Here is a 25,532-nt window from a genome sequence, read left to right on the forward strand (position 1 = left end):
GGGCCAGGTGACAATTTTCCTATTAGACAGTCCTGCTGTTCCTGTCTGCTCTTCTCACCGTCTCTGAATACTGAAGGGCCGCACATACCAGGGGTGACGCTTAGTTGTATGCGTCAGTGTGGCTAGGCTATAGTATTGAATAATCCAGTTATTCAAACACTAACCTAGGTGTTTCTGTGAAGGTATTTTGTTGGTGTGGCTAAACAATCAGTTGCCTTTAAATAAAAGATTATCCTCAAAATTGGTGGGCCTCATCCAATCAGTTGAAGGACCTTAATAGCAAAACTGAGGTTTCCTTGATGAAGAAGAAATTCTTGCCTCAAGACTGCAGCATCAGTTTTTGCCCAGGAGTTGCCAGCTTGCCACCCTGCCAGCCTCAGCAATCACTTAAGTCAATTCCTGGGAATCTCTTTCTCTCTCTCTCTCTCTCTCTCTATATATATATATGTATATATATATATGTGTGTGTGTATATGTATATGTATATGTATGTATGTATATATATACACACATCCATCCATCTTACTGGTTCTGTTTTTCTGAGGGGCCCTTACTGATACGAGAGGTAACACTCAATTTTCTTGAAAGGGGAAGATTGATTTCAAGACAGTGGAAGCGATGACTTCCCTTCTGTTTTTGTCACACTTAAGGAGAAAAGCAAGACCGTCTGACTGGCCCTTGGGTGATTTGAAAACTGATCTTTGTTAATGACCGAAGTAGACTTGTTCAAAAGCAGAGCCCTCAAAGAACACTGTTAAAGTACAACACTTTCCCAAGAGAGGAAGGTAGGACGTGTATTTTGACCATTTTTAGTTATCAGTATTATTGCTGGAATGGAGGTCAAAGAGATTCAGTGACTTCCAAGTCACCAGCCACTAAGTGGCAAAACTGGTATACACACGCACGCCCTGTGATTCCAGAACCCCAACACTTCCCAAGGCACTGGCTGCCTCCCCCTCTTTGTTACGGCCTCAGGAGGGAGGTGTCCTTTAGGGATTGTTGTGAGGGTTAGAATATTATAAGGTGCCTGGCGCGAAGGGCTTATGAAACATTTTTTGAAATATTAGCTGAATTGAAGAAAACCAAGACTCAGAAGCAGTTTTACTTGTTTTTCTGGTTATGCGTACGTTATAATCGTGTCTTGCTCACCTCATATAGAGCATTCAACCCTTTTTAAATTGCTTATCTCTTCATGTTTTTATTCCTGGTCACGTCCATACTTAATGGTCGTTACCCTTCCAGGTAACCAGGGCCATCCAGGTAAGCCCACTCGCTGCTGGAGGCATAAACTTGAGTGACGGTGGACTGAATTTGGACCCTACACCTGGGGCTCTCTACTAGTTAGGCTGGCTTCCTTACACTCAGCCCGGTGCAGGCGCCTACCAAGAAACTGTGTGTCTTTAATCAGTGAGCTTTGCTAGACCCTTAGCTATCAGTCTCCCTGCACCATTTATTTTTTGAAAAAAAATTTAAGGTATAATCTACATATAATAAAGTTTACCTGCTTTTTTAAGGGTACAGTTTGATGAGTTTTGACAAATGCATGCAGTCATTTGACCGCCACTCAGTCAAGATGCAGAATGTTTGCTTTACCCCGGAAGTTCCCTAGTGCCCCGTGTAGTTAATCCCATCCCCACGCCACTCAGCCCTTTGCAACAACTGACCTGACTTGCTCGTCTTTAGTTTTGTCTTTTCTAGAACGTCATCTAAATGGAACCGTTAAGCATGTAGTCCTTTCTGTCTGGCTGCTTTTCCTTGACACAGTGCTTTTAAAATTCATCCTGTTGTTACATGTGCCAGTAGTTTGTTTCTTCTTTTTGCCAAATAATATTCCACTGTATGGATGAGCCACAATTTATTTATTTAGCAGTTAGTGGATGTTTGGGTTGCTTCTAGCTTTTGGCTGTTACGAAAAAAGCTACCATAAATATTCATGGACAGATCTTTGTGTAAACCTAAGTTTTTATGTCTCTTGGGTAAACACCTAGGAGTGGAATTGTGGAGTTACATAGAAAGTAGCATATACTCGCTGTATAAGAAATCGGAAAGTTGGTTTCCCGAGTGGCTGTGCTGTTGGGATTGCTACGAACAGTTGATGAAAGTTCCCATTGTTCCATATCTGCGTCAGTACTGTGTACGGTGGTCTTTTTGATTGGAGCTGTCTGAATGGATATGTAGTGGCACCTCCTTGTGGTTTTAATTTGCATTTGCCTAATGACTAATGATGTTCTACATCTTTTCCTGGGTTTATTTGCCATTAGTCTATCTTCGTAAAAGAAGCATTTGTTTGAATACTTTTCTTCTTTCAAAATTTAGTCTTTTTAAGAAATTTCAAGCTTCTCGGTTTGAAGTAATTGTCGATTCACAGGAAGGTGCAAAGAAATATACAGGGAGACCCGGTGCTCCCTTCTCCACGTCTCCTCCAGTGCTCACATGCTGCATGACTATAGTTCGTCATCAACACCAGGACACCAATGGTGGCAGAACCCATGGAGCTCGTTCAGGTTTCCCCAGCTACATGTGTACTCATTCTTGTGCATGTATGTGTGTGTGGCTTCAAGCAGTTTGTCACGTGTATAGTTTCCTGCACCACAGTCGAGATGCTTAACTCATCACCACCAGACTCCTCGTGCTACCCTTTATTAGACACATGTTGTGTGCTCTCCCATCTCCCTAAATCCAGGCAACCACGAATCTGTTCTTCATCTCTGTTATGTTATTTCACGAACACTACATAAATTGAATTGTGTTGTACGTATCCTTTTGATGGGCATCTTTCACTAGGTACAATTTCCTTCAGGATCATCTGAATTATTGCCTGTATCAATTATTTTTTCCTTTTCATTACTGCATTGTATTCCATGATATGGATGTACCACCGTTTGGTTAACAGGTCACCATCGAAAGAAATTTGCATAGTTTCCAGATCTGGCTATTACAAATAAAGCTGCTGTGAATATTCATGTACAAGTGTCTACATGAAAATAAATCTCTATTTCTCTGGGATATATACTCAAGGGTGCAGTTGCTGAGTTGTATGGTAAGCCCAGTTTTAATTTTAGAAGGAACTTCCAAACCAGTTTCCAAAGTGACTGTACCAGCCATGTCTGAATGATATAGTGTCTCTGTATCCTTGTCAGCATTTGGTGGTGGTATTTTTTTTTTGCCAGTTATTAGATTGTGTAAATGTTTTGTTTGATGTATGCCAAAGAATTTAATTTTCTTTGGAGTGATTGTAAACAGTACTGTGTTTTTAATTTCAGCTGCCACGTGTTCCTCGGTAGTGTATAGAAATTGACTTTTGAGTGTTCCTGTTGTGTCTTGTGACCCTTCTGCACTCAAGAACAGTTCTATGGATTTCTGGTTAGATTTCTTGGGATTTTCTATGACAACAGTTGTCTACAAATAGAGATAACTGTATTTCTTCCTTTCCAATCTGTACACTTTTTTTTTTTTTTGCCTTATCGCAATGGCTAGAACTTTATGCTAAAAAAGAGTGGGTACGGTGAACAGCCTAGCCTTGTTCCTGACCTTATTTGGAAAGCATCCAGCCTTTCAACTTTAAGTACGATGTAAGCTGTAGGGTTTTTATAGAAGTTCCCTCTATTTCTGTACTGAGAGATTTTTTTTTTTTTAATCAGGAACGGGTGTTGACTTTTGTCATGCTTTTTCGGCATCGATGAATATGATCATACAATTTTTTTCTTCACCTGTTGATATGGTAGATTAATTATATTGATTTAGTTTTGAATATTGAACTAGCCTGGCTTACCTGGAATAAATCCTACTTGGTCATGGTATATTATTCTTTCTATATATTGTTGAATTGTCTTTTGTTTTTTACTCACCCTGGTATTTACTCTGACAAATGTAGAGTTCAGAATGGTGCCTTTTTGTAAACGTGCCAACTGTCTGCCATAACTGCTGTTCTCGATAGAAGGATACTTTTCCCCAGGCCAGGTCCCGCGGCTCTGGTGCTACATAAAAGCCAATGTGGTTCCTTAGATCAGAGTTTCTCATCCTCAGTGTTATGAACGTTTAGGGCTTAATAATCTTTTGTTGTGGGAGCTTTTCTGTGCCCCGTAGGATGTTTAGCAGCCTCCCTGGCCTCTCCCCACTGGATACCAGTCACATCTGCCGTTTGCGACTGCCAAAAATGTCTCCAGATACTGCCAAAGGTCTCCTTGTATATGGGGTAAGGTGGGAGGGGGTGGAAATAGCACCCCTCTCCTGTTGAGAACCACTATCTTAATATATTTAGCCTCTCCCCAGCCCTAGCTGGGGGGGACATCCTTTCTTGGCCATGGAACAAAGGTAGGTGTGTGGTCAGGGAGACTACAGAAAGATCTTCCTTTTTAATAGTGATGGTGAAATAAATATCTACCATCTCTTTGAATATTCACTGTGCCAACTACGTTAAGCACTACCTGTATTATGTCCTTTAGTACTCAGATTCCGTGAAGAAAGGTCCTGGTAATATCCCCAGTTTGCAAACTGAGACAGGAAGGTGAATAACTTGCCCAAGGTCACATGTTTCTAAGTGGAGCCAGCTCTGTCTGTCTCCAAACCTCATGCCTGTGCCCCTGAGATCTGCTTTCCTGCTCCAGATTCTGTCACCGCACCCCTCCCCTCAGTGGACACAGCACATTTCCAGGCCCTAATCTGGGTACCGAAGTCGTCCCATATTCCAACCTGCCCATCAGAAATACCCGCCATTGCCCAGATGCTCAAGACGTTTAGGCCTTCACTTTAGGCTGTTCTCTTAGCCTCTCTGACTCTACTCTTAGTGCTAAATCTGAAGTTCAGCTTTAAGACCCAGTTCAGATGGCTGCTCCTCTCTAGAACCTTCCCTAGCCTCATCAATAAGAATTTATGGTTCCCTCCCTAGCAATGCCATAACGGCCCCTCTTTGGCTAGCCCCATCCCTACTTATGCTAGAAAGGTGTGACCACTTGGCCAATATCGTGAGCTGCTCGAAGCCTGAATCGGGTCAGGCTTGCTCTCACATGGCCTGTCCGTGGGGCTAATCATGTACCTGGAATTAGTAACCAAATTCAGCATAGTCTCCTTCGGTGCGGAGTGTGGTGCCCTGGCCCCTGAGGAGTTGACATCACTATATTCATTTTGAGTTTGACACCAGTCTAACTGGGCACTCCTTGCTTGGACCCTGTAGATGTGTTGACGAGTCTTGAAAAAATTCTAAAGCTTGTCTTTCTCTAGCCCGGTCCCTGAGAAAGTCTGCTCATTCAGAGAGACAGCTTGTACCTCTCCTCGAGATGGAGCTGGCACGGATGTCCGAGGGCTTCCAGCATCTGTCCGTAGGCACTGCAGTGTGGGTTATTGTTGAGCACCTGGGCCCGGTGCCCTCAAAGGTGGCATTTCACCAGTTCGTCATGTGGTGTAAGGAAGATGGGCCGGCTGTGCTATATTGAATTCACTGTGGGCCCTGGCAAGTCACTGTATGTCTGAAAATTTTATATACTCTATCCCCTCTATCTTTCACAATCTCTATAATCTTCATCCAAAAGAGAGTAGTTTTCCTCCCAATGCCTTTGGGTCTGCCCTTCTTACTGAAGCTTCTTCGATCCTTTTTTGAGGTTCTAGCCATGGCTTCAGTCTTCTCCCCATGACCTCATGTGTCTCCCTCCAGCACTGCTCTGGTTGATGGAAGGTACATCTGCCTTGTGTACGAGGCCTTGAAAAACCCTACGTGAAGGCACAGTTGTGCGGGCCGCTCACTCCACTGCCACCTGGAGGAGCGGTCTCAAATCCCTTTCCCATTTGTCCTGATGGATCCCAGCTGCCCTTTCTCACAGGACATGGTTGTAAGTCCTGCCACCCACCCCCACCCCTTCCCTGGCTGCCCCCTCTTGCAATGCTCAAGGTTGCCGTGAGGCTCTTAAGGTCCAGCCCCAGAATGGAGCCAGAATTACAGGAGTGGCCTGGAGGTCAGCCCCAGGTTTGAACAGAGTCCACCTTCCTGATTCCGGACACCCTGGTTGTTAGTATGGCCTAGAATTATGGTGATGTTCTTGCCTCTGCACTCGGTGGGATCATTGGATTAGGCCCTCTCAGTCCTTCTTGCTACTATTCCTCAGCCCACTGATATCCTGTTTGTAATTTATTTTATGAACCCAAATATAAGGTGTGGATCTGGAGTCAGGCAGCCCTGAATTGAATCCTAGGCCTGTCAGTCATCATCTGGGTGACTTCACTTTAAGTTACTCACATGAGTTACGAACTACTTAATTTCTGGGTGCCTCTGCCCCTCTGTCTAAAAAATGGGCATGTTGATCCAAGATGGCAGAGGAGTAAGTAGAAGTTGCTGGGGGGAGGGAGGCATACAGGGACTAAATCGTAATGTGGAAAAAAATACAATATAGAATAAATTAAAACATAAAAAAATGGAGATGATAGTACTTACCTCAAAAAAACCTCATGGTTTTTTTGTGAGAATTAAATAAGACAGGACATGACAAGTGCTTGCCCAGTGCCCGACGTATAGCAAGTGTCAGTAAGAGGTGGCAGTGAGGATGACTGTGGTGACTATGAAAACACCCGTCTGGAAGTCAGGAGCCCTGGGTCTCTGCCTTTCTCTTCCACTGTTATGCTGTGTCATTCTCAGGGCGTTTGGAGCACCAGTGGCCTGATGTGGGAGATTTCCCTGAAAAATCTTTGGGTCCTAGTGGGCTGGGTCATGATCTCAGAGAGCCCTCTGGTGGCTCATCGAGGAAGGTGCAGTCTCCAGAGGACAAAAGGTAGGAGGGGCCTGGTTTGTGGAGAGGTGGGCTGGGCGGACAGAGGCTGAGAGAGTGGTTTTGTAGGGAGATTCCTCAGGCTGGGTCTTGTCCCTGTGAAGTTGTAGCTGTGGGACCTCGGACGAACACCTCCTCCTCGGTGGGTCTCAGGGTAAGGAATGCTGGGAATGGAGATGGACTAGATTAGTGTTTCCCAAACGTGCTGCAGGGGGCCCAGGACGGTCACTTTTAAAAATCTGAGTGGAATGGATTTTCACGTGTGCTGGATGAAACCTGTGCATCTTTCAGCTTATGGGTACTATTGTTTGAAGGGGAGTAAAAAATTTAAAAAACTAAATGTACTAAAAGAAAAATATTGAGTAAATAATAGTACAAGTGGTATTCTATCGGGGCCAAATCATAAAAGTGGTTAGCACAACAACAGAAATTTAGGCAACACTGGACTAGGTTATTTGTAATTTCCTGTACAGTTCTGATAAAGTTAATCCTACCTGCATACTACCCGGTACTATTTGTTAGCATAATAGTCACCATTTATTGTCTATGTTGCTATAAGTTCTTTGAGTTTATTCCTCAGAACAGTATTATGGTGTAGGTGTTATTTACTGTCTTAGTTTTACTGAAAAATGAGAGGCCAAGTCATACCCGCCTGAGTGAGAATTGGTTTGGACCCCAGAGCCACAGTCTGCAGTGGGGACCTTGGGCAGGGACCAGCTCTCCAGGCTCAGAGCTGGTTAGCGAAATGTTCCCCTGGCTGTGGACAGTTGCTCCAGAATCGGAGGCATTTTTTTCCAAACAGCGTGCTGGGCCCCGCCCCCAGAGGGTCTAATTTTGTATGTCTGCGGTAGGGCGTAGGGATCTTTATTTTCGCTGTTTTGCTAGATTTGGGGATGACTTCTAGGGTCTCCCCGAATCCTGTGAACCTCAGCTTGGAAGGGCCTGTAGGCCCTAGTGCATTTTCTCTGACTCAACCCCAAACAGAGTAAGTGACATAGAAAATAACAGTAAAAAAGATATTTTATTGTTAAAAAAAAATGACCACTGAAACCATGCACACCGTCATTCACGCTCACATTCACACGCACAACCACAAGCCACTCATACGAACACGGCCTCACCCACACAGCCTCCCTCCCCTGTGAGCAGCAACCCTGTGGGCGAGTCTCTGTTGCTCTTCCTTTTGACTTTCGTCTCCAGAAACAACACATGAAAAAGCAATGGACCAGAGAAAGGAATGGGGGGCGAGGGGAGTAGCGAGGCCACCAGAATTCTCTGGTCGCTGCCACTGCTGGCTACATACAATCTACACATGTGTACAAACATACTATTCACGGGTGCCCACATGTGCAGACATGTGCCCACATTGACCCTCCATGCGTAGGGTTGAGTCGCTGCAGGTAACACTTAGAGACAGAGGGGCAGGCAAGGGCAGGGTGTCCGGTCTGGGCACTCTGCTGTTTGACGCCCTGCCTCCACCCTCCCTGAATGGACATTCTGAGTACCTTGTGTCTACAGAAGAAAACTCCCTTTGGGGCAGCTCATCCAGACAGCAAGGTTGAAAAGTGCCTAAAATCCTTTTAAATGATGAATTATATCCTTCCTTCCTTTGTCCCAAAGTGCTTGAGAAACTTGGGATGAAGAACCCAGAGTTCCATGAGGTCTGAATTCTTTAACAAAGAAGGTCCAGGGCTCTGCGAATCCTGGCTGGCCCTGGTTGGTAGAAAGTCATGTGACTTAAAGAGGTGGAGCAAGTTGCTGTGTTGGAATTTGGATTAGAGATTCCAGGAGACTGAGGCCAAAGTGATGCTCCTCAGGTACCTTTTGTCACCCTCATTCACGATCTTATCCCCATGCCCGGCCCAGTGCCTGGCACGGAGCGGATGCTGCCGTGGACATACGAATGAGGCAGGGTGCATAGGTGAATTTTGGTAACTGCTCGCCTGCTGCTCACCTCTCAGTGCCTAGGAGGACACCGTGTGGCCCTCCTGGGACCTGGTCTTTACAGTGGGTGTAGCGGTAGCCTGTGAGGCAGGAACCTGCCTCTGCCTCCAGAATGGAGCTGTAGGCAGGTGTAGGAATGTGCCCCGATGGAGCCGACCCAGTATTTCAGGCCCCTCTTCCCTGGGCACTGAGAGATGGCACATCAGAGACAGGCTACCTCTCGCCCATCTCAGGAGGCAGTTTTTCCCAGTTTTCCAGGATAACTGCTCTGCGCATCCCCTTTCTGCTGGGGACCCTAGTGCTGTTTTTGGAGCTCTGCCCTCTGCTTCCCTCCAGCCTCAGGGACTAGGTGGGGGTCTGGAAGAGCACATTTCAAAGTATGGCAGCCTGGAATGGGTATGGGGGCTTCCCTCCCACTTTCCCAGCCATGCTCTGCTCACTCTGTGTAAGACAGGAGGAAGGTGCCAAGTCCTTGGCCTCCCAGCTGCCTTCCTCTGAGGACAGCTAGAACATGACCTCCTCACAGCTCCCATAATCACTCTCTACCATGTCAGAGCCCTCATAGTTGGGGGGTGCCTGAGGCTGGCCTTGGCCTGTGGGAAGCCTACCCCCGACCTCGCAGTCGGCATATGAGGGCCCAGCCCGGCTGAGGCGCATACTCACCCCCTTGTAGCCCCCCTCTGCCAGGCAGGGCCCTCCCCCTCCCTGCTGGAACTGCGAGTGGTAGTAGCTGATGGCTGTGTACTCATTGAGACAGGGGGCCAGCAGGCGTTCCCGGGGACTGGGGGCCCCGGGGGGCATCAGATCTTCCAGGTTCTGATTGCTATAACGGGGTGGGAGGGGTGCCCGCTTGTTTTCCAGCTCCAGGGGGAAGGGGAAACCTCCGTAGAGGCCAGCAGGTTCTGGCATCACAGCTGGGTTCTGGTGCCGGTGAGGAGAGGATGGCAGATGGCCTGGGGTCACTTCCGAGTGGGGGTACTCCCAGCGTTCCTTCCTGGAGTAAGTAGGGGGCCAGACTGCGGCTCCTCCCGGGTACACTGAAAGAGAATAGCAGTACACGGTGAGCTTTGCATTTCCCTGGTGAAGGTTCCAGCTGGCCTGATAGTTGCTATATATAACTTAGCAAGAGGTAGAGATGGCCCAAGGAGTCGGTGAATGTATGGCCGGTTTAAGCGTGTTATCTCTGGCAGCTTAGGTCTATATCTAGAATCCAGTGTGGCCAAGTTCAAGGCCAGAGGCTTAACCCAAAGCCAGTCTGTCTTGTGACTGATCGAAGGGTGAATGGACAGGGAAGAATGTGGATGGCTTCATGCAGCCCACCCCTGGCGCTGCAGACAGCAGCTGCATCCCAAGGCTTACTGGTGGGTTTCCTCTCCTTATTTGAAGGAAACAGACACACAGTTCAGAGCAGGTGTGGTGGCGTGTATCAGAGAGCATGAAGGAATGGGGTATGTCTTGGAAGCCTGGCGACCAGGTGTCTTTGGTCCCAGTTGTGCCCCTGCTACTGAATCGTTGGGTGAGTTAGGACAGGTCACTGTATCTTTATGGGTCCTAGCTACTCTTCCGGCAAAAAGTTAGTGCAAATACCTGTTTTAACTATTGGTGAATACACCAGCAATTATAAAGTGCTTACATATTCACCTCCTTTTGAGCCAAACATGGGAGGGGTGAAGGTGCCTCCTCTCAGCTAGCCAGGTCTCACCTAAGGGGCTGCACCTCCAGACTGGGCAACCAGAAAGTTGGACTATGGCTTCTCTTTCCCTTCCTAGAAGAGCGCAGATGTGCAGAAGCCCCCTTTTTACCCCCGGGATCCTACCCACTCCTATCCAGAGTCTATAGGTTTCTGCCATTCACATCAAACCTGTGGAGTATCTTGGAATTTAGAGGACTGGATTATGATGCAGCAGAATGAGCCACAGACTCTGAGTCCACAGACCTGGCTTCCGTTCCAGTCCACGAGTGCACTGTGGCCTTGAACATAACCCTTCACACCCCATTCCAAGGGATTGGACTGAAGGTGGCCAAAATCCCTTGTGCCTCCAATGGTGAAGTGCTTAGGTCTACCACCCCATTCCATCAGTCCCCGAGGCTAAGGGCCTCTGGCCATACTGACCCATCTCTTCGCCTGACCAGGTCCTCTTAATGATGGACTCGTTGTCAGAGCGGGGAGGAACCGCAGTCGGTGGGAGTCTGGGAGGCACACTGCAGACCACTGGCTGCTGCTTAGAGCTGGGTCCAAAAGTGATGAGTTCATTTGGACCTGAGGTCTTGCTGGGCTCTACTTGGTTCAAGTTGTTGCAGGAGCTGGTGCTCAGGGGGTTGAGCTCAATGGCAGGCATGGCTTGAGTGTCAACGCCAACACTCCTGGCCAGGAGGTCTGGGTCTTCCATGGCCACAGGCTTGTGAGACTTGTAATGGCGGCAATAGAAGAGAAGCCCAACAGCGGTGACAATGGTGAACAGTAGGGCCACTATGATGATCAGAATCTCCTGCTGCCCCCAGTCCCCTCTTTTGATGTCAGGGGTGACTAGGCAGTATTCTTCTACGCAGCCGCTTGCCTTAATTTCACACCTGCTGAGACAGAGAAGTAAGGTAGGGGGCTGAGTCACTTCCTTTCCATGTCCCCTCTTACAAAGATGAATGGGATGGAGAGCCCTACACTCAAGCTCACCCTCTCCAATTTTCCACCAAAAATGTGTGTATGGTTATCAAACACACTCACATATCGACTTCAGAACTTTCCATCCTTTAGCAGGACCCAGCTACACCCTTATTCACGACCATTTGGATGTGGACTCTGAGCACATGCATTGTGTTCACCCATGAGATCCAGACGTTGGATATATTCTCCACCACTGAGATCAGGTTTCCAACCACAAACTATGATAGATACGGCAGCCAACACACCTAGCTGTCCTCTAGCTACAATGGCAGGGGTCCAGATGCAAGTTAGCAGTCACTCAACAATGGTGACCAGACACCACCAGCAGGCCACAGGGACCCCCGTGGCTCTGCATGGATCTTACATTGGGCCGCCTTTTCAGAGAGAGCCCCTGGAACTGTATGACCTCTCGGGTCACCTTCAGCTTAGTCTTCCATGGTATGAGGCTCTTAGGAGACTTCAACGGCCAGCTTTATCCACTTTTGAAAAATTCACTCCATTCTACTTGAGCCCAAAACATCTCCCAGTGCCTGAAAGTTCAGCACCAGCAGTTTGTCCTTTGGGGTTTAACATTGTCCTCCCCAAGTTCCTCTTTTAAAATGCAAACGCTGCTTGCAGCCAAGGAGGGTCCTCCCCACACATCTACCAAAAGGAGAGCCTTGTGTACTGCAGAGCAGTAAGTGAAGTGCGGCCAAAGGGCCAGTTGCTGAGAAAGAAGACTTGGCTCATAAACACATGGAGGAATCTTGGGGAAGCCCTTTCCTTCTCTGGGCCTCAGTTTCCCCAGCTGTAACATGAGTGGGTGGACTACATCATTAGCTCACTTAGGCACAGACGGACCGCAAAGGGATCCCTTCAGAGTTTGTAAAAAAAAAAAGGATCCCAGGCATCATTCCTTGGAGATTCCAAATTAGTTGGTCCAGGGATGTACCTTTTTCACCAGTCTCCCTCGTGATTTTTTAAAGGCTTGTAAGTTGGGGAGCCAATAAAACCAGATAATTGCCAAAACCTCTTGATCTCTAGGACCCTTAGATGATTTGCCTTCTCTTGCAACCCCTGCACCCTCCCACCCCCCACCCTCAGGCCAGCATAATACTAGGCACAGGTGGCTTGCAGTGGGGTTCCTGACCCATAGCTGTGCCTGTACCAAGTGGTCACTGTCCCAGCTTATTTTCTAGGAAGTCACAGTCTAGAGCAAAAGAGTAAAAACTTCAGCTATTTTCAGACTTTATCAAAGATCAGAACGGCCTGAGGAGCCGGTTAGACATGCAGATTCCTGGGCCCCAGCCTGGTGAGTCTGTTTCAGTAGGTTCAGAATAGGGCTTGGGGAATATCTTATTAATAAGCACCTGCCTCTTCCAGAGTGTTCTGATACAGGTGGTCAGAGGGAGAAGCCTTGACCCGTGGAAAAGGCCAAGAAGCCAGGTCCTGGAGCACTCAGTCCCTTGCCTCCCATTGGCCTTTCCAGAGTTCAGAGTGCAGAGCTCATTCCCTAAGGGTGTCACGCCCAGGGTGAGGAGCCAGTGGCATGCGGCCTCTCCTGTGCTTACCTGCCTCCTTCAGGGGAGGAGGTACAAGTTCCATCTTTCTGGCAGGTTGTCCAGGTGCAGTTCTCCCCTTGTTCACAGTGTGTCCCAGAGGACTGTGGGGGGCACTTGCAGACATAGCCTGGGAGGAAGAGAAGGGAGTGAGAGCGTGCACTGGCCTCGCAGTCAGGCAGTCCGGGCTGAGAGGCGCTCCGGGACAGAGGGGAGGCGTCAGCACGCGTGCAGATGCATGTGTTCACATTTATTTACCTAGTGCCAAACACCAGTTAGGCACTGGTGCCCTACTGGACAAAGACTGGATCCCAGCCCTCAAACAACTTCCAGTCCTGCAGACAACAGGCATCTAAAGGGTAATGCATGTCCTCCTCATTTACCCAGACAACACTTACTCTAAGTGAGACTCTTCACGGAGGAGCTTATTGGAGCCTCGTGACAACTCCGAGATCTTTTACTGTTATCATCCTCATCAGGGGACAGATACAAGTTGATGGCAGGTGAGGAAATGAAGCACAGAGAGTATATGACATTTGCTTAAGGCCGTGCAGCTTAGTAAGTGGCAATATTGGGGTTTGGACCTAGACAGTTATATATAATAGCAGTGTATTAGTGATTATCATGAAAATTAGTTTTATTGGAAGGAAGTGTTGGGGGAGGTTTCCTGGAGCAGACACTATTTCTGCTGAGACTTGAAGTGAACGTTAGTCAGACAAAAAGATAGAGGGGCAAAGAGGAAGGTGTTTCAGGCAGAGGAGAGAACACCTGTAAAGTCTTAGAGGAAAGGGTGTGGTGAGTCCCAGGAATGAAAATGAGGCCAGGGTGAGCGAACCTGCTGGAAAAGGGGGGAGTGGGAGCTGCAGGCCAGGAGAGGGGAAGGGCCGGGCATCAGGGGTATGAGCCATGTGCAGGAATCAGGAATTGGGGCCCTATCTGAACAATGGGGAAAACACTGCAAGGTTCCATGCAGAAAAGTGACGTTCTCAGATCTGCACTATATAAAGACCAGTCTTTTAATATAAAGTGCCCTCCCAGAAGAGGCAGGTGGAGGGAGAGAAGCAGGGGAAGGGAGGTGGCTGGTGTAGTGGAAGGGGAGAGATGACAGGGGCTTGGGTCAGAGTGAGGACAGGGTAGTGATGACACTGAAATTCGTGAGGAGTGCAACCGTCTACACCAGAGGTCCCCATCCACACCCTTCCTCCTTCCAAAAAAAAAAGTAGAAAGAAAGACTTAGTGAGTGAGAATTAAGACTCCTGGCTTCGCTAGTATAGACCTGGCAGATCTCATCCTGTTACACTCCAGGCAGAAAGGAAAAGAGAGGGACATCTGGAATCAAGGAGCAGAGTGTTTTTCTGAGATCTGGAGCCAGAGCATGCCTCTCTCACTTAACTGCCCTGTGACCAGGGCAAGCTCCTTTACCTCTCTGGGCTTCCCTTACATAGCCCGGCAGTTTCCTGAGCTGTAGAATGGAGCTATCAATGGCTTTCTTCCTTCCCTCCCCTCCTCCCTGCCTCTTGGGGCTGTGATGAAAGAATATGCTTCGTAAACTCTATAGTGATATATAATTGCTAGTCCAACATGCCAGGGTCCTCTGAAGAGCCTCCTGAGATAAGCCTTGGTGTCAGCCCTGAGCCCCTACCTGTCCCTTGAGTCAGTAGGCATGTCCCACCATTGAGACACGGGCTCTGGCTGCAGTCTCCACTGTGGAGGCAGCACTGGGTGAGGGCCTGCCTCTCCAGCAAGCCTGCCGCCTCCTTGCCACGGGCCAGCAGCTCCAGTGCCTGTCCATTGATTGTGACTGCGTCCAGGCAGCCTTCGAAGCCCTGGGAGACGTTTGCGGGAGAATGAGAGAGGACAAGGCCGCCTAGAAAGAGGTCTCTTTCAGGCCTCAGACCCTGGCAGTTCTCTGGGAGCACAAGGGAGCCGTTGCCTGAGCTGTCAACCAACAGGAGAATGGAGGTGTCCGTCTCCTTCACCAGAACGGAGTGCCACTCTTGGTCATTCACGTGGAGCGAGGAGGAAAGATTTGCAGAGAAACCACCAGGGCAGCGGTATTCCAGCTGGAGCGCTCCATCGACCAGCTGCAAAGAAAACCCAGACGGCCATCAGCACAGCCAAGAAGTCCTCATAAAAAGCCCTGCTCTCAGGCTGCCAGTGGGAAGAATGTGGGTTGTGTTTCCATGGGTGGGAGGGGTAGTGTTTGGTGATTTTCAAGGCTCTTTTAGGTAGTGTGTTTGTAGAGAATAAAAGCCTTCAAAGTGCTCTTCTGTCTATGGTTTTATTTGGCCCTCACTACACTCCGTGGGATGGTCTGGGCAGGGATGACCTCTGCATTTCACAGATGAGGAAACAGGCCCAGAGATGCCTTGCTGTCTTTTGGATTCTTCTTCACAAGCCTCTCCCATGTTCTACATTCCTGAACATTGGCCTTGAAGGATGCCAAAACTTCCCTCTCATTGCCACTCCCGTATTCAACAGTTCAGCAGTTCTTAGAGTAGGTCTCCAAGATCTACTCAGGGGATGTCCAAGGGGAAACTATTTTCATAATAGACCTAAGACATTATTTGCCTTTTCTACTCTCATCCTCTCATATGCATGCAGTGGTGACTTATCACAACAGACGAAGGCAGAGGTGGATATGAAGAGCCAGCCGTCTTCTATTAGGCCAGACATCCGAGAGATTTTTAAAAATGTAAAGCCTCTTTTTTTTATTTTGGAAAATGTAATTATTTTTCATAAAATATGGTTTTATGTGACCATGTCATGGCTTTCTTATTTTTAAATGAATTAACAAATAAATATTTTAACATTTGTCAGTTTTAATTTCTAATATTGAAAATGTCGATAACTACATATAACCCATATAAACAGAACTTCCTTAGGATCTTCAGGCATTTTTAAGGAGTAAAAAAAAGTCCCGAAATCAAAATGTCTGCGAACCATTGGGTTAAAACATTTTAGTTCTCCTCACCCTAAGAAGTGGGGCAGCTTGTGGTCAGACCTTTTTCTGGCTACAGGCTAGGTAGCGCTTTCTCTGGGTGCAATCTGACAATACAATGCGGTGTGTTCAGGAGTCAGCCATTTGTACACCCCCTTCCTGATTTTTACCCTGATTCGGTACTACCTATATCATTATTTACTTTAAAGAAAGCTTGCAATTATCCAGTAAATAGAAAAATAGAACAGCAAAAATAAGTACAACTCAACTCATTGTCCTTAACTCCTTTGACTTTACCCAGGACCCCAATCCATGGATCCCACCACCTTTTCACTGTCTCTCGCCTGCTCAGCAGTGTCCTCCCTGCTCTCCTTATCCAGCTTAAGTTCCATAGCCAAGTTCCCATCCCTCTCTCACTTGGTCGAACTCTCCTGGCAAACACACAAATCTGGTAAGACTCAACCCTCCCGCTATTCTGAGCATCCTGGAGCCAACACGGCTGTGGAGAAACACACAGCCTTACTCACGGGCCTCCCTTTAGTTTCATGACCTTGAGTCTCAAGTGAGCCCTTCACGCTGCTCAACAATCGTTCCATCTTCCTTAGTCCATTTCCTCTCCCAGACCCTGAATGCCTCCCTCCCCATTCTCGCTCTCAGCAATCAGATGGGAACTTGCGGGCACTCTCACAGTCACCACTGTCCACCTTGGTGAAAGCCAATCTCTCCATTCATGTGCTAGATTCCCCGCCCCACAACTTATTTCCTCAAGGATAAGACGCCACCGGCTCTCCTCTCTCCTGCATCTTTGTTCATTCTCTGCTGGATCCTCCCAATTGTCATACAAACATTATTGCTGTAATATTATTTTTTTTAAGTTGACTCGAACCCACTTCTCTTGCCCAATATCACTTCTTTTTTTCTTTGCTTCCCTTAGCAGCAAAATCCCACCCCCACCCACCACAACACTGAAACCACTGGTGTCAGGGTATTCAGTGACCTCTGTTGCTAGATCCAGTGGTTCATATCACTTCCCATCTTAGTTGACTTCTCAGCAGCACATCGCCCAGCTGATCACTCACTCCTTCCTTCTTAATACATGTTCTTCGTTTGGCTTCCCGGATACAATACTCTCTTGTTTTTCCTCCACCATCACTGGCTACTCCTTTTCAGTCTCCAGTGTTGGATCCTCCTCTTCCCCCGACACCTCATTGTTTGAATGTCTCCAGGATGACTACTTGGTCTGCTCACTTACTCATCTGTACTCCTTGGTGATCCCCATCTCAGCCCAGGCCTTTCTCACAAACACTAGACTGATTTATCCAGCTCCACTCAGAGGTCTAATAGGCATTTCAAACTTACATGTCCAAAACCAAGCTCCAGATCTTCCCCCCCAAACCTGCTTTACTCATATTCTTCCCCAGGTCTCTTGGTGGCAACTTCATCCCTTCTAGTTGTTCAGGCCAAAAATCTTACTCCTTGTTTTTTCTCCCAGTCCTCATTCAATTGACCAGGAAATCCTGGTGGTTGGCCTTACCTTCAAAAATCTATTCAGAATCTGACCTCTTCTTCCTAGTTCCACTGTCATTACCCGGATCTAAATTGCGGTCATCTCTCACCTGAATTGTTGCTTTTTGACTGGGTCTCTCTGCTTCTGTCTTTGTTCTTCCAAGCCTATTATTAGCACAGTAGCCACAAGGACCCTTTTTGCATATGTTAATTCTCCGCTCAAAACCTTCTGATGCCTTCCATTTTGTTCAGGATAAAAGCCAAAGTCCTTAAATGGCCCATGAGACCTTTATTGATCTGGGCCCATTTCATTACATCTCTGCCCTTGACTCCTACCACTATTGTCCGCTTTGCTCACTTCAGTCAAGTCAAACAGTCCTCTGGGTTGTTCCTTAAGTATGCTAAGGTCTTCTGCCAATTACTATTCCCTCTACCTACAGATATCTAAGCTAACTCCCTTACCCACTTCGAATTATTACTCAATTATCACCTCAACAAAGCCTTCCCTGACCACCTTATTTAAAATTGCAGCTCCCCAGACTCCTGATTTCCCTTAACCTTTATCTTTTCCTTTTAACCCAAAGTACTTGTCACACTCGGACAAACTCTATAATTTCCTGGTTTATTATGGTTATTGTCAGTCTTCCCTGTAGGATGAAAGTAAGAGGGGGTTTTGCCTTATTCACTGATGAGACCCAAACACCTAGAACCGTGTCTGTCACTTAGTAGATGCTCAATAAATATTTATTGACTGAATTAAATTCTAGCCAGTCTGTTTCTCTTTGTCAAAGTGGGAGATTGACAGGGGTGCCAGAGGTGTTAACATCAGGAGGGTAAACTGAGACTTTCTAAACGACATAATCAGAAGGATTGAAAGACCATTAGAAAGGAAATTCCTTTTTCTTCCATGTAACGCAATGCTGGGTTCGTCACCTGGAGCACCCCGCTGGTAGCCAGCTTCCCCCTTTTTGGAAACACTGTTCTATTACTCAGCAAAAGTGATAAAAGCCCTAGGGCTAGGTGGCCCCACCCTTCTGTCTTCCTGTCTTCAGATACTCTCTTATCTCATAGGACAGCCTGACCTCTGCTGTTGTACTTGGACATATATCTTTAGGTGAGATGCTTTGGCCACCGTGACTGGAAGGCCTCGTGTCTGGACCCAAGAGTCAAGACCCAGCATCCCTGAAAACCATGCCAGGATTTCTCTGCAGAAATCAGCCTTCTTGGCCATGCTCATGTTGCCCCCACCTTCCCAGCCTGGCTCGCTCTCATGAAGTGTCTCAGCTGGCAGGGCCTTACCTTCAGGGAGATATGCACTGTCCCATTGCTGAACAGGACAACGGCCTGTGACTGGAGTGTTTTCAAGTGGAAACGGATGTGCCAGTTCTGAGTCCCTGGGGGACTGTACCGCCCGAAGCTCTGACCGCTGAACCTTGCGGCAGTACCTGTGAAAAACAACCAGCGGTGTCACCTCCATGTGAAACGGTCCCCACAGAGCCCTCCAAATGACTGTCTCATTCAACTCTTGGATGGCCAGCAGAGGCATTGCTCATTTTATAGATGAAGAAACATTGCTGGGGGGTCACTTATCCAAGGTCATACAGCTAGACAGGGGCCATCACCCTCCTTTGGCTCCAGGGACCCCTGCCTTGGTCCCAGCCTGGGTCAGAAACTATGACTCACACCATTAAGAATGCAGGAACCAAGCCAGAAATGTAATCAATCAAGGGTATGAAAATCAAAATTTCTGTCCTACATTGTTTCCATGTTATTTCTGACCTCCCTTGGGAAGAAGGAAGTAGAATTGGAGAGGATTTTGCGTATGTATGTGATTTCAGGAACACCCCAAGGGGTTATTTTGCCTCAAGATATCTCCATTATTAGGAGTGTAACAATTTGGAGTAAGCACTTTCCAAATAACACTCTACCGAGGGACCAAGAGACACTCTGTGATAAAGGACGGGATAGATCGAGTGGCCAAAACTTCCGAGAAGTCCCTCACGCTCCAGCCCCTGCAGAACTTCTGGGGCACAGTTGCATAAGGAGTCTGGAACTTCACCTACACTGAGTTTCTCAAGTTTATATGACCACGGGACCCCCTTATGTGGACCACCTATGCATAGTCCTTGCAAAAAGCATTCTGTGGAACCCCCCTTTGGGAAATGCTGTGTTATATGAAGCACTGCCCTCCTGAGATTTTAAAAAATCCACCCTCCCTACAAGTGAGTTCAGATTTTAAATTCCTGTGAATAAGCTTAGAGTTGTGGGGTAGGGGGAAGGATTAGAGGTACAGGCCGGGAGACCTAGGAATTGTTGAAGGCTGAAATAGAAGAAGGAAGAACCAGAAAGCCTGAGGCATGCGGGATTATAAAATCCTAAGAGGCTGTCTTCCCAAAGGTCTAATCTTCTCTGACCCTGGCCATTCCCTTGTAGTAGCTCATTACTGGATGGGACCTTGAAGGTGATCTAGATGAGGAATTCCCAAACCTGGCTGAATATCGGCATCACCTGGAGAGTCTTCAAAAATACAGAATGTCAGGCTCTCCCCTCAGAGAGTGTGACCAGTAGTTCTGGGGGCACGTGGGAATCTGTATGTTAGAACGCTCCCCAGGATGGGTGCAGGGATTGGAAGAGAGGCCAGGGGAGGTGTCGGAGATGCTGGTCATGTTCTGATCCCTGATCTAGGTTCTGGTTCTGGTTACACCGACATACTTGGTTTGTGGAAGCTTGTTGAGCTGTGTACTTATGACACGCAGATATTTCTACATGTCATAGTCCCCTAAAGTTAAAAAGCGAACAGACTTCTTTCCAAGTGATTCTGGTGGTCTGTGAGCCAGTCCATCTAGTATTTCTTAAAGTGCCGCCCTTGGACCACCTGCTTCAGAATTGACTAAGGTGCTGGTTAAAACTGCCAATTCCAGGCCTTGCCCAAGACTTTCTAAATAAAAAACTCTGGAGGTGACACCCAGGAGCAGGTCTCTTTAAAAACACACTCCCTGGGTGACTTGCACAATCTTTAATTTTAGGATCTATTGTCTGATGCCAGATGGTCAAGAACAAACCTTCAGCCATCACAGCTTCCCCTGCAACCCACCCGGGGGCAAGAGACACAAGAAGGGAAGCTCCCACCCAAAGTAGCTCACCCAGCTGAAACACAATAGGCCCAGAGAAAATCTGCAAATCTGAGAATTTCCCTAATGCAGACCTGCGGACCCAGAGTGGAAGGCATGCCAGGCAGGGGGCGATGATGAGCCAAAGAAAGTCATTCTCTTTTTGCCAATGCCCATGTGCATTGGCTTCAATGACAGGGCCACTGGAGTGAATCCTGTCAGAAAACTGAGTTTCTAAAGAGATGGGCAGAGAGCTCAGGCTTTAGAGCGGGATGCACAGATATTTGAATAACTAGCCTGGGAGGCTGTACAGTTTCAGGCAAACCAATATAATGTAATCCCCACATTTCAGTTTCAGCTGTAGATGGAGCTATCGCCCTGCTTCGTAGGGTTGCGGTGACCAAGAGTTTAGGTAACATACACACAGAGCCTGGTACAAGCAGAGTCCTCATAGCAATAACTGCTACCCTGTGAATGACAGCCACCATTGATGGGTTGCTTATTACGGGCCAGCCAGGGGGTAAAGGGCTTTTATATCCAGTAAGTAACTTACTCCTCAACCAACTCACGGAGGCAGATGATAATACTTCCATTATTTTATGGATGAGAAACTAAGGCTCAGAGGATTTCACAAAACCCCCAAGGTTACACAGCTAATAGGTGATAGAGCTGGGGCTTGAACACGAGCCATCTAGTCTAGACCTTCAAATGATATCCACCAGGCTACAGCAATATAGTGGCAGTGGTAGGAACTACTGTTCATTGGCCACTTCCTGTATCAGGCACTCTTCTAAGCAAGCACTTGATATTTAATGCTCGTTTAATCCCTACAACAGCTCAAAGGCACACAGAGGTTAAGTGTGTTCCCTGAGGTCACGTGGCTAGCAAGTGGCAGAGCTGAGATTTGAACCCAGGCAGCTTGATGCCAGAATCTGTACTCTTAGCCATGATGCTAAACTGCCTCTTGTATTCTTACCATTATTTTCACAATTCCAAAAAGTGGCCAGGAATAGGGTGCTATTCTGTGACTAGATTTTGTGAGGCCTCACTAACCTCATGGTGGTGGTCCCTGGCCTTTAGCCCTGTTGAAACTTCCCTCTCACTACCCTGCAGACCCCCCCCTGGGACCTCCATCCCTGGAGTCAAGTGGGTCAAGCCCACCATGCTGGCTGCCCTGGGGAGGCCCATTCCTCACCATTGCAGGAGCAGCTCCTCTCCAGGCGGTGCCGTGGGGTTAGGATGCTGAGCCTGGCTGTGCTGTACGTGGGCCCGACCCTGGGGTCCAGGTGCACTGTCTCTTGGCAGATTTGACCCTGGCAGCCTGGCCCCTGGCAGGGCACCACAGGCATGGCTGACCTCATCTGAATTCCCACTGAGTGCTCCATCTCCTTGGCCGAGTGAGTGATGATGGTTGCCAGCTCCTGCAGCTTGTGGAAGGTCCCGGAATGCCCCTCAAAGACCAGAAGCACATCCACCCCCGCTGTGGCCTCTGCAGGCTGAAGGCTGGCCAGGTGAATGTTGGCTCGTTTGATGTCCAGCTTGTTGCTGAGGAACCTCTGCAGGTTCCGCCAGTGGTCACTCACCAGCTCCTCCGGGGTGAGCTGGTGGAAGCCCATCCACATGCTCTGCTGCAGGGCCTGCGGCCCCACGTGCCACACATGGACGTGGACCCCCGCAGTGGTTGTGAAGGTGCCATCGCTGACTGTGACAGTGAACGCGTAGTGGCCTCGAGGCAGTCCCTGGGCAGCGATGATCGTGCCGTCAGACGTGCCCACTGAGAAGCGCCTGCGCAGGGTCTCCTCTCCCGCCAAGCTGTAGGTCAGCGTGTCCTGCGGGTCCCGGTCTGTGGCATGGATTTTGCCCACCATGCCACCCTGGAACTCCTGCTCCCCGATAGTGATGAAGATCTCCAGTGGGAGGGTGGAGGGTGGGTAGTGGCTCTGCTCCGTGACATGGACTCTGACAGACGTGGAAGACGAAAGGGGAGGGACGCCGCTGTCTGACACCTGTGGACAAGAGAGGCACTGCGTTACCATGGGACTGTGGCCCAGACAAGGCTGGCCTCCTTGGGGAATCACGTCTCTCTACTTGAGAGCAGGCTCAGCATGTTGTCACATTTGAGAGACGAGATAATAACTCCAAAAGTACCGAAGGTTTCGTGGAGGGAGTCACATGCGCACCACACAGTAAAACCGGGCTCCACTTCCTCATTCGACATCTCTGAGCCTCTCCCTAAGTCAGTCCCTCCAGACATGATCTGGCCTCCTTCCTCTTGAACTTCTCTCATTCCCTCTTTATTTAAGTGGTCATCTAAGGTCTCCTAGTGACTCCAGCGTGTGTCCTTCAGGGCCCCTGTCAGCCTCAGGAGGTTCTCTTTGGGATTCCCCTCTACACTGTCATTGGGCTCGGGTTTGGGCTTGGGGTTGGGTTCTCCTTCAGCTCAGCTAACAAATATTTGTTGAGTGCTTCCTATGGGCCAGGCCCTCCACTGTGATCAGGGAAAAAGAGACACTAAGTTGCTAAATAAACCGGAGGACGTCAGACTTGGATAAAGTGGTATGGAGGGAATAAATGGAGCAAAGTCATGGAGACATAGAAGATGGAAAGAGGTAACTTAGATCAGGTGGGAGAGAAGGTGTCTTGGGGGAGGGAGCACTTGGGCTGAGTCCTGAGGGATGAGAAGAGGTGAGGACAAGAGGTGACAGACAGGGAACAGCTGCGGGGGAGGGGGGGGCGTGGGAGGAAAGAATGTGGTGTCCTTAAAATAAAACAGAAAGGGGCCACTGTTGCCGGGGGCAGGGCAGAGGACTGGAGGTGAGGGCAGAAGAGCAAAGGTGACATTTTATGTCAGAGCCATGAAAAGCCATTGATGGTTTTACGCCAGGCAGTGACATGATCTCATTTAAATGCAAGGGAGATAATGTAAATAAAAATTTCATTTTCTGCCCTGGGCGGTGTGGCTCAGTTGGTTGGAGCATTGTCCTGTAACCCAAAAGGTTGTGGGTTTGGTCCCTTGTCAGGGCACATACGAGAAGGCAACCAACCAATGTTTTTCTCTCATGTCAATGTTTCTCTCCCTCTTTCTCTCCCTCCCTTCCCTCTCTAAAATCAGTAAGCATGTCCTCAGGCAAGGATTTAAAACAATTAATTTTTCTTTCACATTTTACCAAACTGTCCCTGCAACTTTCTGCCCAGATAGCAAGGATGGAGTTTTTCTTCCTCTCCTCAGTGACGTTATCGCTTTACCGATTGTCAACAAGGGTCTCCAATTTTCCCTGTAGTAATACCTTGTTCACGTGCATCCCACAGCTTGGAGTGAGTGAGCAGGCTGTAAAATTACACCTGCTGCTGGGAACTGTGCACAATGGCACCGATGAATATCAATAGCAACAATAATAATTATTACTACTACTAAGTATAATGTAGAACTACCATTAACAGAGTACAAACTGTGTACTTTAAATGCATGATCAGTTTGTCTTTCTTATGAGACAAGAGCTGTGAAGTCTCTCATTTTACAAAATATATAACTGAGGCTCAGAGGGGTAAAGTAACTTGCCCAAAGTCACACAGCGGGTAAGGCCAGAGCAGCAAATGAACAGCCTACCTGTGTCCATAGCCTGTTTCTTTGCTGGCTTATAGTGCCTCCCACTGAACAGGAGTGGAATTGCAGGACAAATCAAAGAAATGGTGATGCTGCCAATAGTTTCTGAGGGATTGTCTGGGCCAGGATACAGAGGTCAGGAAGCTGTTCTCTCTAGTCTCTCCCTAGGCAATAACATCCATGCCTTTGGCTTTGAGCATCCTTTACATTAGCCCACATCTGTCCTCTAATCTACAGACTCCCAGTTCCAACTACCTATTACACACCTCCACTTGGATGTCTCATGGACACCTGAAAAGTAACATGTGCAAAACAGAGCCCTCATTTTGCCCTGCAGACGTGTACTTCTCCCATCCCTGCCTCCGTCTCTCCAGTCTCATAAATGGCCCAACCACCCAGTCTTCACTGGAGCCAGGAACGTGGGGCTCACCCCTGATTCTTCTCTCTCTTTCCTCATATTCAGTACATCACCACTCATGTTTATGTCCATGCAGAACTTTCCCAAATCTGTCCACTTCTTGCATCTTAACCATCATGTCAAGGTCTCAGCACGACTGTCTCCAGTTAGGATGACTTCTCGTTATTATCCCTCAAACACTCTTGCCCCTTCATTTGCTCCTTCTAGAGCTTCAAAAAGGAGCCTCTGAGACCCAAGAAGGGTCATTTCCTTTTCTGAGACCCTTCACCACTTCTCAGTGCACTTAGATTAGAATCCAAAAGCATTGCCACAACTTATACTTAGAGTGACCATCCTTCCTTGTTTGCCCAGGACAATCCTGATTTTCATCTGTTGTGGACCAGTTATCGCCACTTAACTATTTTCAGTGCCTCTCTCATTCTCAAGAGCATGACAGTTTGGGCCTCAAAAAATACAGTCACTCAAGCTGTGAGGCCTCCATGATCTGCCTGCCCCGCTCATCTCTCCAGGGTTATTCCCACCACTGCTCACTGTGCTCTGACCCTGTTGGCCACATCTCAGGTCACCGCCAGCTCTCTTCCAACTCAGGACTGTGGCTTGTCTCGTTCTTCTCACCTGTGACACTCTCCTGTCCACTTTTTTACATGGCTGGCTCCTCTATTCTCAGCTCAAAATGCCCCCTTTTCATGAGGGCACCCATCCTTCGACTATGTCTCTCCCCTGTGCCTTAAGAGCCTCTCGTCACTTTTTTTCATCTATTTATTGGGTCATCTCTATAGTTAGAATCAAAAGTCTGTGAGAGCAGGAACCATTCCAGTCTTTCCCCTGCTTTATTACTAGAAGCTAGCATAGGGTTCAGTATGTGAGAGGTGCTCAGTAAATATGTATTGAAAGACTGACTGACTGAATGAATGAATGAATAGCTGGCTGGCTGAATACAGCACCCTGAGCCCAGAGAAGTTCACAGACTAGCGAGGTCCACTAGACTTGAGATTTAGGGAAGGGATTTGGCAGGGAGTGAAATGAGAGAGAAAGGTTTGACCATCATCTTGGC

At 48.0% G+C, this 25,532-nt stretch overlaps 1 protein-coding gene across 6 annotated transcripts in view; it reads right to left on the reverse strand.

Moving 5' to 3' along the window:
- Positions 1 to 5,850: 5,850 nt before the first annotated feature.
- Positions 5,851 to 25,532, reverse strand: part of FAT2 (FAT atypical cadherin 2) — a 72,780-nt gene continuing 53,098 nt past the window's right edge. For 2 of the 6 annotated variants that reach the window (XM_045184986.3, XM_045184987.3), the window contains exons 19-24: positions 21,652 to 22,462; positions 18,646 to 18,791; positions 14,542 to 14,983; positions 12,912 to 13,029; positions 10,813 to 11,273; positions 5,851 to 9,736 (exon numbers count right to left, since the gene is read on the reverse strand). In XM_045184986.3, coding sequence (XP_045040921.2) covers positions 9,204 to 9,736; positions 10,813 to 11,273; positions 12,912 to 13,029; positions 14,542 to 14,983; positions 18,646 to 18,791; positions 21,652 to 22,462 — 2,511 coding nt within the window. In that variant the 3' untranslated portion in view covers positions 5,851 to 9,203. The other 4 variants (XM_024576736.4, XR_006653491.2, XR_006653490.2 and 1 more) reach the window with 4 other exon arrangements.

The sequence above is a fragment of the Desmodus rotundus genome, chromosome 6 (genome assembly GCF_022682495.2).
Source record: "Desmodus rotundus isolate HL8 chromosome 6, HLdesRot8A.1, whole genome shotgun sequence".
In the NCBI taxonomy this organism is placed as follows: domain Eukaryota; kingdom Metazoa; phylum Chordata; class Mammalia; order Chiroptera; family Phyllostomidae; genus Desmodus; species Desmodus rotundus.